This window comes from Colobus angolensis, unplaced genomic scaffold (genome assembly GCF_000951035.1).
Source record: "Colobus angolensis palliatus isolate OR3802 unplaced genomic scaffold, Cang.pa_1.0 Scaffold714, whole genome shotgun sequence".
Lineage (NCBI taxonomy): Eukaryota > Metazoa > Chordata > Mammalia > Primates > Cercopithecidae > Colobus > Colobus angolensis.
The window spans coordinates 140,274-157,242 of NW_012120866.1; the positions used below are offsets into that span (position 1 = coordinate 140,274).

Here is a 16,969-nt window from a genome sequence, read left to right on the forward strand (position 1 = left end):
GCAGGGCTATTTAAAGCAAAATTTCTGGCCAGCCATGGTAGTTCACACCTGTAATCCCAGCACTTTAGGAGGCTGAAACAGAAGGATCACTTGAGCCCAGGAGTTCGAGACTAGCCTGGGCAACACAGTGAGGACCCTGTCTCTTCAAAAATAATTTTTTAAATTAAAAATAAAGCAAAAATTCTAACATTATATCAGTGGTTTACAACATTCGTAGATTTTATAAATATGGCAGATAGAGTGCAAAGCTCTGGAGTAAGCAGAACCACCTGCCTATGAGTTTCTTACAGTTTATGTGAAGTGGCTCAGTGTTAACTCTAAGGACATTATGAAAAGTTTATATTGCAACCCCTGTAGCATTAGTAAAAAAAATATGCAAATAGATACGGTTAAAGAGTTAACAGAGGCCCAGGCACGGTGGCGCTCACACCTGTAATCCCAGCAATTAGGAAGGCCGAGGCGGGCGGATTACCTGAGGTCAGGAGTTTGAGACCAGCCTGGCCAACACGGTAAAATCCCATCTCTACCAAAAATACAAAAATTAGCCAGCTGGGCATGGTGGCACGTGCCTGTAGTCCCAGCTACTCAGGAGGCTGAGGCAGGAGAATCGCTTGAACCTGGGAGGCAGAGGTTGCGGTGAGCTGAGACCTCACCACTGCACTTCAACCTGGGTGACAAAGCGAGACTCCATCTCAAAAAAAAAAGAGTCAACAGAAAAATTAAAAGAGAATCCTAAAAAATTTCCAACTAATCTCTCTACCTCCCTAAAAACAAAAAAGAAAAAAGAAAAAAAGAAACAAGCAGGAAAGAAAAAACAGAGGGAGGAAAAACACAAAATGTAATTAAAAAAAATTTTTAATGGCAGAGCTGAATCCAACCGCATCAATAATTATATTAAATATATATGAACTAATTCCAATTAAAACACTGGGATTATTAGACTAGCTATAAAACAAGTCCCATACAGGCTGAAAGCAAAAAGATGTGTCATGCAAACAGTAATTATAAAATGCTGGAGCAGCTGCATTAATATCAGACAAAGTAGATTTCAAGACAAAGAATATTACCAGAGATAAAAGGAACACTCCATGATGATAAGAGAGTCAATTCATTAGGAAAACATAACCATCATAAACATGTATTAGGACAGAGCCTCAAAACGCATGAAGCAAACAGTAAAAAAATTAAAGAGAAGAAAATAAACAGCTGGGAGACTGTAAAACTCCTCCTCCCATGACTGAGTAAACAAACAGCTGAAACAAATATGGAAGACAAATCTGTGAGGGTCAGCACACTACAAGCCCACACAGTCTGATCTGTAAACGAAGTTCCCTGGAGTGTGGTCATGATGGTTCATTCACACACTGGCTGTGGCTGCTTTTGTGCTACAATGATAGAACTGAGTGGCTGCAGAGATTACATGGACCGCAAGCCTAAAATATTTACTGTCCGGGTCATTACAGGAAGTTCGCTGACCTCTGTAATTGAAGATCTGAACAATACATCCAACCATTGGCCTAACTGACATTTCTAGCACACTATGCCTGACAACTAGAGAATACACATTCCATGCAAATGCACGTGGGACATTCATCAAGACAGACTAAATACTGAGCCATAAAATACATCTAAGTAAATTTTAAAATGTTAAATCGTACATAATATGTTTTGTAACAATGGAATTAAATCAGAAATCAATGAAAATATCTATACAATTCTCAAATATCTGAAAAATATATAACCCACTTCTAAATAACCCATGAATCAAAAGAGAAATCATAAGGGTAATTAGGGAATATCTAAAACTAAATGAAAATGAAAACAAGACATAAAATATTTGGGAATGGAGCTAAAATAGTGCTTAGAGGAAAATGTAAAGCTTTAAATGCTTGTATTAGAAAAAAAGAAAGGTACAAAATCTAAGATTCCACTTTAAAAAGTTAGAAAACAGCAAACTAAATCTAAAGTCCATAGAAATAAATTTTATTTATTTTTATTTTTTATGTTTTTAAAGACAGGGTCTTACTCTGTCACCTAGGCTAGAGTGCAGTGGCACCACCATGGCCAGATAATTTTGGATTTTTTGTAGAGATGAGGTCTATGTTGCCCAGGTTGGTCTTGAACTTGTGGCCTCAAGCTATCCTCCACCTTGGCCTCCAAAATTGCTGAAATTATAGGAGTGAGCCACTGGGCCCAGACCCATAGAAGGAAGTTTTAAAAAGAAAAGAAGAAAAATCAATGAAATAGAAGATAGATAAAGCTAAAATTTATAAGTTTATTTCTTTAAAAGATCAATAAAACTTTGAAAAAGCTGCTATCTAGACTGAGGAAAGAGAGAGAGAAAAAACATAAATTACTAATATCAAGAATAAAAGAAAGGCCAGCGTGGTGGCTCACACCTGTAATCCCAGCACTGGGGGAGGGCAAAGCAGGTGGATCACCTCAGGTCAGGAGTTGCAGACCAGCCTGGCCTACATGGTGAAACCCTGTCTCTACTAAAAACACAAAAATTAGTCAAGCGTGGTAGCTCATGTCTAGAATCGCAACTACATGGAAGGCTGCAGCAAGAGAATTGCTTGAACCTGGGAGGCGGAGTTTCAGTGAGCTAAGATCATGCCACTGCACTCCAGCCTGGGAGGAATAGCGAGACTCTACCTCAAAAAAAAAAAAAGGAAAAGAAAAAAGAATAAAAGACTTCGGACCTTATTAAACATTAAAAAAATGAGATATGAGTAACATGCCAATACATTTGACAACTTAGATAAAATGAGAAAACATATTGAAAAACACAGTTAATCAAAGTTGATGCAAAATGATTCTACTAATGAAATTGATTTCATAATAAAAAATTTTCCCACACACATTTAAGCAAGTAATAACACCAACTGTACACAAAATCTTTCTGAAAATAAGAGAAAACACTTTCCAACTCATGTATGTGACCAGCATAATCCTGATACCCTATTCCTAATAAAAACAAAGATTTTATAGAAAAAGAAAATATGCACTAATAGAGACATAAAAATCTTTAAATATTAGCAAACCAAATCTACGAATATTAATAAAAAGAAAAGGATAAAAATCATGTCCAAGTGAGGTTTATACTAGGAATGCAAGGTCGACTCAACTTTCAAAAACCAATCAATGTAAAATCACCATATTAATAAAACAAAAGAGGAAAACCATAGGAGCATTTGAATAAATCCAGGGAAAAAAATGACAAAATTCAACACCCCTTCATGATACCCAGTAATAAAAGGAAACTTCTTCAATCTGATAAAAGGCATCTAAGAATTAGTTAAACAGTTAGTTTAGCATTAGTTTAGAATTAGTTAAACAGTTAAAAGTACACTTGATAGGGAAATATTTAAAGTTTTTTTCTATCACTGTGAATAAAGCAAAGATGTCCACTCTGACCACTTCTGTTCAATATTATACTATAGATCCTAACCAATGTAATAAGAGAGGTAAAGGAAATAAAAGGCACAGAGGTTGAAAAGAATGAAAACTCACAGATACAATATGTGTACACAGAAAATCCCAAGTAAGCTATAAAAATGCTACTAGAACTGATACATGAATCTAGCACAGAATATAAAGTCAATATACAAAAAGCAGCTGTGGCCAGTTACAGTGGCTCAAGCCTATAATCCCAGCACTTTGGGAGACTGAGGTGGGCAGATCCCTTGAGCTTGGGAGTTTGAGACCAGCCTGGGCAATATGACAAAATCCCATCTCTACAAAAAATACAAAAATTAGCCAGGCATGGTGGTGCATGCCTGTAGTCCCAGCTACTTGGCTAAGGCAGGAGGATATCTTGAGCCTGGGAGGTAGAGGCTGCAGTGAGCCGTGATCACGCCACTGCACTTCAGCCTGGATAACAGAGTGAGACTCTGTCTCCAAAAAAACCACAATTGTATTTCTATATACTGGCAATAAATAATTGGAAAATGTAAATAAATTACATATCTAGGAATAAATTTAACAAAAGATGTGTAAGACCTGTGCAGCAAAAACTATAAGGCATTACTAACAGAAATTAAAGAAAATATAAATGGAGAGATAAACCACATTTGTGAGCAGAAGGACTCAACATTATTAAAATGTCAGTTCTAGCCAAGCACAGTGGCTCATGCCTGTAATCCTAGCACTTTGGGAGGCCAAGGTGGGCAGATCACTTGAGTTCAGGAGTTCAAGACTTGCCTGGCCAACATGGTAAAACCCCCGTCTCTACTAAAAATACAAAAACTAGCTGGGTGTGGTGGTGGACACTTGTAATCCCAGCTACTCAGGAAGCTGAGGCAGGAGAGTTGCTTGAACCTGGGAGGTGGAGATTGCAGTGAGCTCAGATTACGCCACTGTGCTCCAGCCTGGGCGACGGAGCAAGACTCCATCTCAAAAAAATAGATGTCAGTTAGTTCCACCCAAATGGATCTAGAGATTCAATGATTCAGTGCACTCTGACTCATAACTCCCATCTCTACAAAAAATGCACTCTGACGAAATCCCATCTCTACAAAAAATACAAAAATTAGCCAGGCATGGTGGTGCATGACTGTAGTCCCAGCTCCAATAGGCTCCATTTTTAGAAGCTGACCAATGGACTCTAAAACTTATATGAAAATACAAAGGACCTGGAACATTCAAAGTGATTCTGAAAAAGAATAAAGTTAGAGGTCTTAAGTTACCTGATCTCAAAACTTACAACAAATGCAGAATAAGAAAAATAACATGGTAATATCATGTAGGTAAACAGGCCAAAGTAACTGAATAGAGTCCAGAAACAGACCCAGGCTTATTAGGTCATTTGATTTTTGACAGAGGAACCAAAATCAATCAAATGGGAAAAATAAATGTCTTTTCCACAAAAGGTATCAGAACAATCAGATATCCCTATGATTAAAAGAAAAAACCACCTCATTTGTTACCTCATGTAATATCCAAAACTTAATTTGAGATAGATCACAGGCCTAAAGGTAAAATCTAAAACAATAAAAATTAAAGGAGAGTATTATCTATAGAACCTGAGGGTAGGTAAGGTTCCTTAGACAAAACACAGAAAGTAATTATCATAAAAGAAAACACTGAAAAATAGAATTTATCAAAATTTAAAACTCTATTAAAAGATACCATAAAGAATATGATTAGGCAAACTACAGACAGGGAGAAATTATTTGTAAGATATATATCTGACAGAGGAGACTTTAACCAGAACATATACAGAATTCTTAACAAAAATAGCAAAAAGACAAAAATAAAATAAAACAATGTAGGTAAAATACATGAAGAGACAGGCTGGGCACAGTGGCTCACACCTATAATTCCAGCACTTTGGGAGGCCAAGGCAGGAAGACTGCTTGAGTCCAGGAGTTCAAAACCAGCCCGGGCAACAAAGCAAGACTCCTACAAAAAATAAAAAGATTTAGCCAGGTGTGGTGGCACGTGCCTGTAGTCCCAGCTACTTGGGAGGCTGAAGTGGGAGGATCACCTGAGCCCCAAAGGTCGAGGCTGCAGTGAGCCAAGATCCACGACTGCACTCCAGCCTGGGTGACAGTGCAAAGGCCCTGCCTCAAAAAAGAAGAAGAAGAAGAAGAAGAAGATATGAAGAGACACTCAACAAAAGAAGATACACAATTGACCCATGAGCACATGCAAAAATTAATCAACCCTGGTCAATCAGGAAGATACAAATAAACCACAATGAAAACCTACCAAAATAATTAAAATTAAAAAGACTTTCAACACCAAGTGCTGGCAGATGCAGAACAACCAGAACTTGTGGGAAAAGTCTGGCAATTTCTAAAACTAAACATACACCTACCCTCCGATCCAGTGATTCTACTCCTAGATATTAACCCAGATGAAGACATGTGTCTTCAGACAGACCTGTGCAAGAACGTTCATAGCAGCTTGTTCCTAACAGCCAAAACCTGGAAACCAATGAAAAACAATGATAAACTGGCCGGACGCAGTGGCTCATACCTGTAATCCCAGAAGTTTGGGAGGCCAAGGCAAGCAGATCACCTAAGGTCAGGAGTTCAAGACTAGCCTGGGCAACATGGTGAAACCCTGTCTCTACTAAAAGTACGAAAAATTAGCCGGGCATGGTGACGTGTACCTCTAATCCCAGCTACTCGGGAGGCTGATGCACGAGAACCGCTTGAACCCAGAAGGCAAAGGTTGCAGTGAGCCAACCCAGAAGGCAAAGATTGCACTCCAACCTGGGGGAAAGAGTGAGACTGTGTCTCAAATAAAAAAAAAAGAAAGAAAAACAATGATAAACTATGGTACATTTATTTAAGTGATGCTTAAAATTAGGAAGGTATCAGAATCTTGAGTAAGGGGGAAAAAAGTATAGTTCAGAAAAATATTTTCAAGTAATTCTGATACCTGTTGAAAAACTTTCCATGTTTCAAATAACCAACTTGCAAACAAGCTTCGAGAACAGAATTTGTATGAAAGCATTTTCTGACATATATACAATAGTTGGTCACCAGGGGGCACTCTCAATGCAGTTCTATCTGGGGCTTCCCAGGGTAGGTGTGTGGGCATAAGTAGTGATGCTGTGGCTGCTGCCAAATTCAGTTCAGCATCTAAGGACTGCACTGGTGTCACTCTGGTGGGGGTGTTACATGCTTTTTTTGGACATCACATTTACCTTTCCAAATACAATCTCATTTAACAAACGTGTTTGTTTACAGCGGCTAAACCCACACAAATTGCTGATGCCCTAGGGCTCAAAACGTGAACAGAAGGAAGAATTGCCACCGTTACCCATGATTTTTTGTCAGATAATCAAGAGTTGGCTGTAACTACTCATCAAAATAGCTTCCAGTTGTAACTGGATGTACACAGATGTAATTTGTTAGAAAATCATTCACAACTAATACAATTCCTAATACAATGTAGAATATTGTTAAAATCTTGCCCTTTTCTTTTTCTTTTCTTTATTTCTTTCTTTTCCTTCTTTTTTTTTTTTTTTTGAGGCAGGATCTTGCTGTGTCACCCAGGCTAGAGTGCAGTGGCATGATCATAGCTCACTGCAACCTCCGCCTCCCAGGCTCAAGCCATCCTTCCACCTCAGTCTCCCAGGTACCTGGGACTACAGGTACGTGCCACCGCACACAGGTAAGTTTTGTATTTTTTTTCTTAGTAGACACATGGTTTTGCCATGTTGCCAGGCTGGTCTCCAACTCCTGGGCTCAAGCAACCCTGCCTTGGCCTCCCAAAGTGCTGGGATGGCAGGTGTGAGTCATGGCGCCTGGCCAAACCTTTACATTTTAAGGTCATCTAAAATATCATATAACTTTAAATTAACAAGTAATACACGTTCCTACACAGAAGAGTATACCCTACTAAATACTAACACATGATGAGCATCTACAGGGAGGGAAAATAAATTCTGTGAGTCTGGACTGAACTTACTGTTTTCTTTGTAAAGGATAATTAATAATATTTTTTCAAGTACTTGAACGCTTTACACCTTCATCAGCACACCTGAACAACTCAGGACTTCATATGCCAGGAGAAGAAAATGTTAGCACTTGTTATTACAAAAAACCTGAACATTTCCTACCTAATTTTAAGAGACGGCTTTAATAAATGGAGGCCCTCTCAATTTAACTGTAACTTGAGAGAAAACAGTGTGGAGCTATGCTTCCCCAGCTTTGCCTCCCCCACCGCACCCGCCCTGCCTTGGTCAAACACAAACCCCACCCTCCACTCAGGGATGCAAACAGATGTGCGGACTCCGCAGCACATGGTCTGTTTCCCCGCTGGCAGAGACCTTCAGTCTACACTTATTTTCTGTAGTTTATACTATGAAGAGGATGTATTTTTACCCCCAATTGTAAGACCATATTACATATGCTTTTTCCTTTTTAAATTTTTCGTTGATATATAATAATTGTACATATTTATGGGTGCATGTGATATACATGCACATAATGTGTAACGATCAAGTCAGGGTATTCAGGATGTCCATTAGCTTGAGTATTTATCATTTATTTATGCTGGGAACATTTCAAATCTTCTAGCCATTTTGAAATATAAAATATATATGCTTTTTCAAATTACCACTGATGCCTTCCTACCCCAGAAGATTCTGATATTCCTCCTTGTTCCTCATGTTCAAGAATCTTAATGTAGAGGACACAATTACGTTTTAAAGACTAAGTATGGGATCTTGACATCTTTGGCTCTATGCTTTCTGGAGGAGAGAAATTTGTTTTGGAACCAACAGGGCAAGGCAAGGTGTTTGAATGGTATTCTGTGCAGAAGCCCTGCCAGGAGGAGCTGGCCGCAGCCACCTGCAGCCTGTCAGTGGCAGAGCCATGCTGGCTTGCTCCCAAGTGGCCAGCAGTGGTGAAAACAGATGGTGGCCACTGTCAGCAGAACTCATGAAAATGAAACGGCCCAGGAGGAAGGGTCCCCACAGGATAGCCTGGTTCCTGGCACCTGCTTGCTCTCCACAGGGCTCTGCTGAAACAGACTGGAAAAGTACACCCGGCAGCAGAGATCAGCCACCAAGAACAACCAGCTGTGTCGGCTGAGCCTCTTTCACATGAAGGGAAAAGGAGTTTGACAAAAAGGAGCTTCCACGTTTTAGCAGTTATACATCTGTTTTAAGTATCAGAGGGCCCCCGTCTGTACAGTCAATATTGTGCTCACACGTTATTGTTGGACATTTATATTACAGACGTCTCTCTATGACACTGAAGTTATAACTGCTCCAAAACTCTAAAAAAGGGAGGCAGTGATTTGAACAGAACTATGTTTTAATGTAAAAGTGAGGGTACTGTTAGGAAGATACATGTTATTTTCAAAAAATACATTTCATCGTGTTTCACTCTGACCAAACGTCATAACTTTCTGAGTTGTTTTCTTGAATGATCATATCTTAGATATGATTTGAATATTTTTGGTGTTGTTGTAGGAGGACTAAAAATTTCTGACAAATTAGCCTAAATCATGAGAGATAATTCTCCATAATTTTTCTGAGTAATTTATTATGGTGGCCGTAAAGAAAAAATAAAAATGACTCAGGTATCAATTCTTATTATTTCCGGGTAGAGATATGAGTTCTGCTCCATTAATTCCATCTATCTATCCTAAACAAAGAGAACTGGCCAAAATACTGTGTTGAACAGAGCAATCATTGTGTTACAGTTGTATACGCTGATGTATGAGCAACAATCTCCAACATCAATTATTACAAATACAGATGTATTAAATAAAAATAAAATTACAAAAGAAGCATTACTGGTTTTCAACTTATATGATAAATCTTAGTCCAGGAAGAAATCAATAGCGTTCTTAATATCGTGCCCAAACATATTTAAAGCCTACTAGAATTAATCAGTGAAGGTTCAGCCTATTTTCCTATAGTACCCCAGATGTATACAAATTTGAGTACCACCTATGTCTTGAGAATAATATAACAATTTTAAACTCAAAAGCTCTTGTACAATCATTATTATTATTCATAATCCAGCAATAAAGGCTTATTCAAGCAAGAAAATAAATTGATGTGAAAATGAACAAAAAAGCACTTTGGTTATAATCCTATCCACTACTTTACTGGATACCCATACTCATTAGAACAAAAATCATCTCATCACTGCTGTCATCTACGTTTTCTTTTACACATGAATATAAACCCTGTTAACACACACAATCACATACACACACACAGACTTGCAGCACTAATGGCAGTGGTGATGAGTGGTAAAATACAAAGACTTTATTTTGTAAAAACATTCAAAAAGGTTTTTAGTGTACAGTCAAATGGCCTTACCAAAGCAAGACCAAAAACCTGACAGGGAAACCTGGCTCCCCACACAGGGCATGGCCGTGACAGTGGAAGCACTGACCTTGTACGCCTGCATAAGCATGTGGATGACCCCCGGGGCACCATGGCACCAGTGCACCAGCCGGTCTGTTTCATTGCTTAATGATGATGGGTAATTCCCAGATCGGAATTTTTTGTGGCGCACGTAATCAATACTGGGTTTCACCATTTCTGTCAAAGTTTCTTGGTCCACTTTTGCTGCTGGCTTTAAACAAACAAAAATAAAACACAAATTATTTTTCTGAAGTTATTTCTTTTACATTGTATCATGGCTAACAAAATAAAACATCAATTACATGGAAAACAAAAGAGCACATAAAATTAGAATTAATTCAACTATCTGGTTATTTAAGACTTAGGCAGAACTTGTATCAACTTTTTGAAATCTCAGTGTTATAATGTATTGTGTCTGCTCTTTGGTGGATGAGTAGTAAAGGAAATGATTAAATGGCAAGTGAACCTAGGAGTAGGTAGGTCTTGTTTTGTTGCTTTGCTTTGTTAAAATATGAATACTTGATATCCTTCCACGGGGCTCACCCCTTCTAGAAAGGCCAGGTACCCCTCTTCTCCCAAATCTACATACTGGCTTTGTTACTCAACCAAATTATTTAACTTCAGTATAGAAAAATCATAGTACTCAACTCCTAAGGCGTTTGTAAGGAAAAAAGGAGAAAAAAATGCATGCCTCACTCCTTCATCCAACAATTTGTGGCGATACTGGCTTTTACTAACTGAAGGTACTCAAATGTTACCTACTAGAACTCATTATTGAGTTTGTGTTTAAGTTTTACTACAGGGACTAAGACTAAAAATGTATTTGGAAAATATTTGCAAATTTTGAGGCATTGGTTTTTTAAAAGGACTTAAAACATTGAAATAGTCTCAAGTTACTGTACAGATTCCCATGAAAAAACCTGGTGAGAAGAGTCAGATGGCAAGGCTGAGCTAAGTGAGCGTCTTAGGGTGGCATGCCAGCCCACACAGCATCTTAGGGTGACATGTTAGTGCCACACAATGTCTTTAGGGTGACATGTTAATGCCACAAAATGACTTTAGGGTGACACGTTAATGCCACACAATGCCTTCAGACTGACATGTTAATATCACACAATGTCTCAGGGTGACATGTCACCACCACATGACATCCTTAGAATGACAGCGTACACACAAAATCTTAGGGTGACATGTTAACACCTCACGTCTTTAGGGTGACATGTTAGCACCACATGACATCCTTAGAGTGACATGTTAATGCCACACAATCTCTTTAGCGTGACACATTAGCAACACATGACATCTTTAGAGTGACGGGTTCGCACCACACAAACACCTTAGGGTGACGTATGAGCACTACAGAACGTCTTAGGGTGACGTATTAACACCACACAATATCTTTAAAGTGACATGTTAGTACCACATAAATCTACATATTGGTGAAGTCTGAGATAGAGAACCTGTCTCTGGCCACTGATTTTTCATTTGGCTTTGGTGGCAAATGTCAGGGGTGATGTAAAGTACTCTCAAAACTGAAATAAAATATTGCATTGCTTTAAATTCTCATCATTCCATAACCACCAAAGTTTACAACATGACATCTTCTCCTACAGAATAAAAAACCTCATTTCTTCAACAAAAAGTTAATTTTATTAAAAATAAAGGAAAGATAATTTAAGGAATATCAATACTTCTAAATTTCATTGAAATAAAACTATATTTAGTAGAAAATCTTTAGGTGTTTTTCCTGATACACACTTAGAGAATGTATAAGCTTTTTAAAAACTATAGGTCATGAAGTTTATTTCCAAAAGGCTACACGGTACTTTTAAAATTACTTTCTTACAGGTAATAAATATAGAACCACTTTAAAAAGTCAAAAAATGTTGAGGAGCTTAATTCAAAGACCAACAGAGCATGTCCTTCCTAGGACACAACTGAGTTCCTTTTTGTTGTGGTGGTTGTTAGCTGCTTATTCATATTACCACGGTATTTCTAAACAATCCATGCACGGCTGTGCCCTGAGTCACTGATTCTACGCTCCCCCTTGTGGCAGATGAGGGACACTTTCCTTCCTCTAATCTTCCCAGGAGAATTTCACTCTGCTCACCATCCATAATCCTGTGTTCTTTACAGACTATACTATGCAAATATTATTTGCTCCTGAAACAGTAAATATACTGAATTAGATATTCTTTTACACCTTTTAGTTTTTCTTGGAGTAACTTTCTAACATTTTATTTGCTTAGTTTTCTTTAAACCAGTACCTAAGCTCTTTCACACCCACCAACAGCTCCGTAAAAAGTCTCTCGGTAAGATTTTCCACATGGTCAAATCTACTATGACTTTGTTTTCCCTGGAGGCAACTCTCCATTATCGGCTGCTTTCCAGGTCTTCTGTGCCACTGCTGTCCTGGGACTTGCACCTGTCAACTTCCGGGGGATTCTGCTCCCTCTCTTGTTTGGGTAGCCCCTCTTCCCTGGATCTGATCCTCTTTCTTAGAGCACTCCCTTGTTGTGGTAGACACCACACTCCAGTAGCTTCCTGAGCTTCCTGAGACGGGATGTTTTAAACAGTCTTTGCTCTACTCCACGTTTAATTGGTAACTTTCTGGGCAGAATGCAATGTTGGAAATCATTTTTACTCAAAACTTGGAAGTCATTTCCATTTATCTTTTAGCTTCAGTGAAACTGTTGCAAAGTCCAATGCCATTTTTGGACTTTGTACATAACCTTTTTCTCTCTAAAATTTTTTTTTCTTCTTTCTTTTTTTGAGAAGGAGTCTCACTGTCACCCAGGCTGGAGTGCAGTGGCATGATCTCAGCTCACTGCAACCTCTGCCTCCCAGGTTCAAGCAATTCTCCTGCCTCAGCCTCCCGAGTAGCTGGGACTACAGGTGCACGCCGCTACACGTGGCTATTTCTTGTCTAATGTTTTAAGCACTGTCTCTTTATTCCTTTATCTTAAGCTTTCACAATGACGGGCATGATGTGGATTTGTCTGTCTCCACTCATTGTGTAGGAACCTGGTAGGTCTTTCCAGTATGCAACTATGTCCCTCATTTCTTTCTTTTTTTTGGAGACGGGGTCTGGCACTGTTGCCCAGGCTGGAGTGCAGTGGTGTGATCTCGGCTCACTGCAACCTCTGCCTCCTGGGTTTGAGCGATTCTCCTGCCTCAGCCTCCCAAGTAGCTGGGATTATGGGTGCCCACTACCACGCCCAGCTAATTTTTTATATGTTTTTAGTAGAGATGGGGTTTCACTGTATTGGCCAGGCTGGTCTCAAACTCCTGACCTCAGTGATCTGCCCATCTTGGCCTCCCAAAGTGCTGGGATTATAGGCACGAGCCACAGCACCCAGCCTATGTCCCTCATTTCTAGAGCATATTCTTGTGTTATTTTCCTCCCTCCTATTGTGTGTTCTCCCTCACTAGGTCTCCCATTATTCACATGCTGAACCTCCTGGATTAATCCTCTTACTTTCTTACATTTTCCTCTCCCATTGTCTATTTCTGCCCGCTTTCTAAGATATTTGACTTTGATTCCAAAACATTTTCATGAATTTATTAAAAATTCAGCTATTATACTTTTTATTTTCAAGAGCTCTCTTTTTCCATCAAATGTTTCCTGTTTCTTGGATGCAACAGCATCTCTTATTTCCCTGAGGATATTAATTATGAATTATTATTTCTTCAAAGCTTTCTTCCACTTCCTGCTTTCTCTTTGTTTTTATTTCTACTTGTTCAGGTCTCCACCTTTCAAGTTGGGGCTTTTCTGCCGTGTCTGCTCATCAGCTACTGGTCTGTGCTCATGCATAAGGCACAGCTCCTGGCTGCCCTCAGTGCACAGGAGGGGCTGCAGAATGGTGGGAATCACTGTGGAGTGGCTGGATGGGGGATTGCCGGGGTCTCCAAAGAAGTAGACCAACAGGATGAATAAAAGTAGAGAAAGAGATTCACTCCAAGGAACTAGCTGCAGAGGCTTCATGAGTCCACAAACTGCCTGGGGTGGCCAGCAAGTTGGAGACTCAGGAAGGAGCTGCAGCTGGAGTCTGAAAGCAGAGTGCTGGAGAATCCTCTCTTGCCTGGGTGTCCAGCATTTTGTTCTAGTCAGACCTTCAACTGTCTGGACAAGGCCCACTCACATCCTATGGGGCAGCTGGCTTCACTCAAAGTCCACCAACTTAAATGTAAATCTCATTCAAAAACGCCCTCAAAGAAACATCCAGAATAATGTCTGACCACATGTCTGGGCACCAGGGATCAGCCAAGTTGACACATAAAATTAACCATCACGGATGGCAGACTAACGTTTTAATGGGGGCTTTCAAATACCTGTACTTATGAAACTTTTATCTGAGCTACTTGTTTCTCCAGAAGTGACTTCAAGTCCCGAGTGGGGTGGAGGTGGTGCTGCCCCTTGGGGTGAAGGAGAGGTGACGGTGCCTGAGGCTGGAGGTGACAGAGAGGCAGTCTCACCCTGGACCATGGACACTCATTCTCTCCCCCTATTTTGAGTTCTGTGCTTCACTCCAGCTCTCTTCTACATCTGGCTTTCCCGAATCGAAAAGAGCCTAGTCAGTTTTTCCAGACCTAGCCCCTGTTGTCTCCAGCACGAGTTGAAGGATAGGCAGTTCCGTCCCTGTGCTGGGTGTAGGTTCTCACAGAGGTCCAACCACTGCACATGCTCAAAGAAGCCTCCTGTGCCAGAGCGCCACCTAAGCCCATGTGTGGCACTGCCTACTGGGGACATGGCGCTTTCTGCTCCTGAGTTCTGGGGTTCTGTGGAACAAACTGACTTGCTTCTTGTGGGCACCCTCCCCCTCGGCACTGACACCATCTTTCATCCCAGCAGGTCAGCTGTCATTCTTTCACCTGCTTCAGTTCACAGGTTTGCAGCTGGAGCTCCAGATGTCCCCTAGCTTCATCAAATAACTTTGGTTTCTCTTTTGTTGTTTTTCTGGCTGTTTGGAGATGATTTTCAAGAGAACTGTTTTTATTCTATCATGAAAGTGGAGTTCTTTTTAAGCGATATTTTAAGAGTTTTTGCATATATTGTTCTGATAGCCTTCCAACGACACCCTCCAGTTGAAACTACTACTTTTACATGACTAAACTACCAGACAATGAGAAATAAGAACCAAATTCTAAGCCCCCAACTCACTGAGCAGACCCTTTCTTGGCCGAGGAAGCCTGAGGCAACCTTGAAACTAAGCTACCAGTCACGACAGGCTAAGAGGTGGGGCTCACCCTGCTCTGCCCCTCCCGTGCTGACTGCATGAGACTTTCTGCCCTAAGGACTAAGCGGAAACCAGCCCTTTCAGCAGACTGCACTGGCAGTGACAACCACCTGACTGCTCCCCCATCTTCTGCGGCTTCAACAACCCAAGCAGCGAGCACTTGCCCCTAAGAAGGCGCTAGGGAGGCTCTGGCCAGCCTATGGAGGACACGCAGGGAGGGGTTTTGTTCCTCTGCTTCACCTTTTGACTCAGAGGGCCGAAAACGCTACCCTCAGATCCCGCTCATGCCACCATTTTCTGAACATGGGTCTCAAGGAGCATGAAGCCCAACCGTGCAGGCACACATTTCTCTAGCAAATATTCCACTCCTCCTGCAGCTCACCGAATACATACATTCGGCCACCTGGCTTGGCATATGTTCCTGCTCCCTTTCCATTCCCTCAGAATATCTGTTTCTGGCTTCTAGCCCAAGGCTACGATTAGCCATCAGAATGGCCACCCTGCAGGCTGCAACCCAGTATGAGAAACAAAGCCCTCCTTTCCACATTTCTGAACCGTCATTCTGCACTGACAACAGCCACGAATCATGCATCAGGGAAGAGATGCAGGCAGCTCCCCTGCAGGCTCCACCACACCACTGCCTAAGAATCTTGAAGAAAAATCTGGCTCAATCTCTAAGTCAAGTACTTACTATATAGTGTTCCACGTTCTTCACTTTAAAAACAGATCAAGGGAAAATTTTATGATTTATATTCCTCCCAAGGAAGTCCCTAATATACAGCAAAATCGGCCTAAACACATGAACGACACTGGCATGGTTCTTACATTACTATGTTCCCCTAAGGGAATTAGCATTAAAAAAAAAGTTGCGGCCGGGCGTGATGGCGGACACCTGTAATCCCAGTTACTTGGGGGACTGAGGCAGGAGAATTGCTTAAACCTGGGAGATGCAGTTTGCAGTGAGCCGAGATTGTGCCACTGCAATCAGAGACCCTGTCTCACACACACACACACAAAAAATTCCTGAACCACTGTTACAACATTTTTTCTGGGAAAATACAGAATACAGTATGCTAGTTAATTTTATGTGTCAAATTAAACACGGTGTCTGGGTGTGTCTCAAAGGGTGTTTCCAGATGAGATTAGCATTGAACAGCAGACTCAGTCAGGCAGATGGCCGTCCCCAAAGTGGGTGCACCTCATCCAGTCCATCCAAGGCCTGAACAGGACCAAAGACAGAGAAAGAAAACATCTGCTCCTTCCTGCCTGCCGGCTTCAACCAGGGCAACAGTCTCCTCCTCCCTTGGACTGGGATTTGGCTCCCCTGGGTCTCGGTCTTCTGACTCGGAGTGGAGTTACAGCCCCAGTATCCCCGGGTCTCAAGCCTGTAGATGACAGATCATGGGGCTTCTGGGCCTCCACAGTTGCATAAGCCAATTCCTATAAGAAATCCCATCTCAAATATAGTATTTATCTCCTATTGGTTGTTTCTCTGGAGAACCCTAACACATATACAAAATCTAACTGTTCAAAATAACAGTGCCATTTTTAAATGAGATACGGAATTCTGGTTACTTTGAAAGCGTGTACCTGCATCATGAAGAAAATTCACATGCCTGTAATGCCAGCACTTCAGGAGGCTGAGGCGGATGGATCACTAGAGGCCAGGAGTTCAAGACCGCCTGGCTAATATGCCAAAATCCCATCTCTACTAAAAACACAAAAATTAGCCAAGTGTGGTATTGCATGCCTGTAATCCCAGCTACTCAGGAGGCTAAGGCAGGAGAATGGCTTGAACCCGGGAGGCAGAGGTTGCAGTGAGCTGAGATGGCGCCACTGCACTCCACCCCGGGCAACAAAGCAAGACTCCGTCTCAAAAAAAAAAAAG

The 16,969-nt window shown here is 40.8% G+C and overlaps 1 protein-coding gene across 1 annotated transcript in view; it reads right to left on the reverse strand.

The window, feature by feature from the left end:
- Positions 1–16,969, reverse strand: part of LANCL2 (LanC lantibiotic synthetase component C-like 2 (bacterial)) — a 69,633-nt gene that overhangs the window by 11,939 nt on the left and 40,725 nt on the right. Inside the window, exon 7 of the mRNA XM_011927442.1 lies at positions 9,873–10,055. Within this exon, the coding sequence (XP_011782832.1) occupies positions 9,873–10,055 (183 nt within the window). The remainder of the gene's footprint in view (positions 1–9,872; positions 10,056–16,969) is intronic.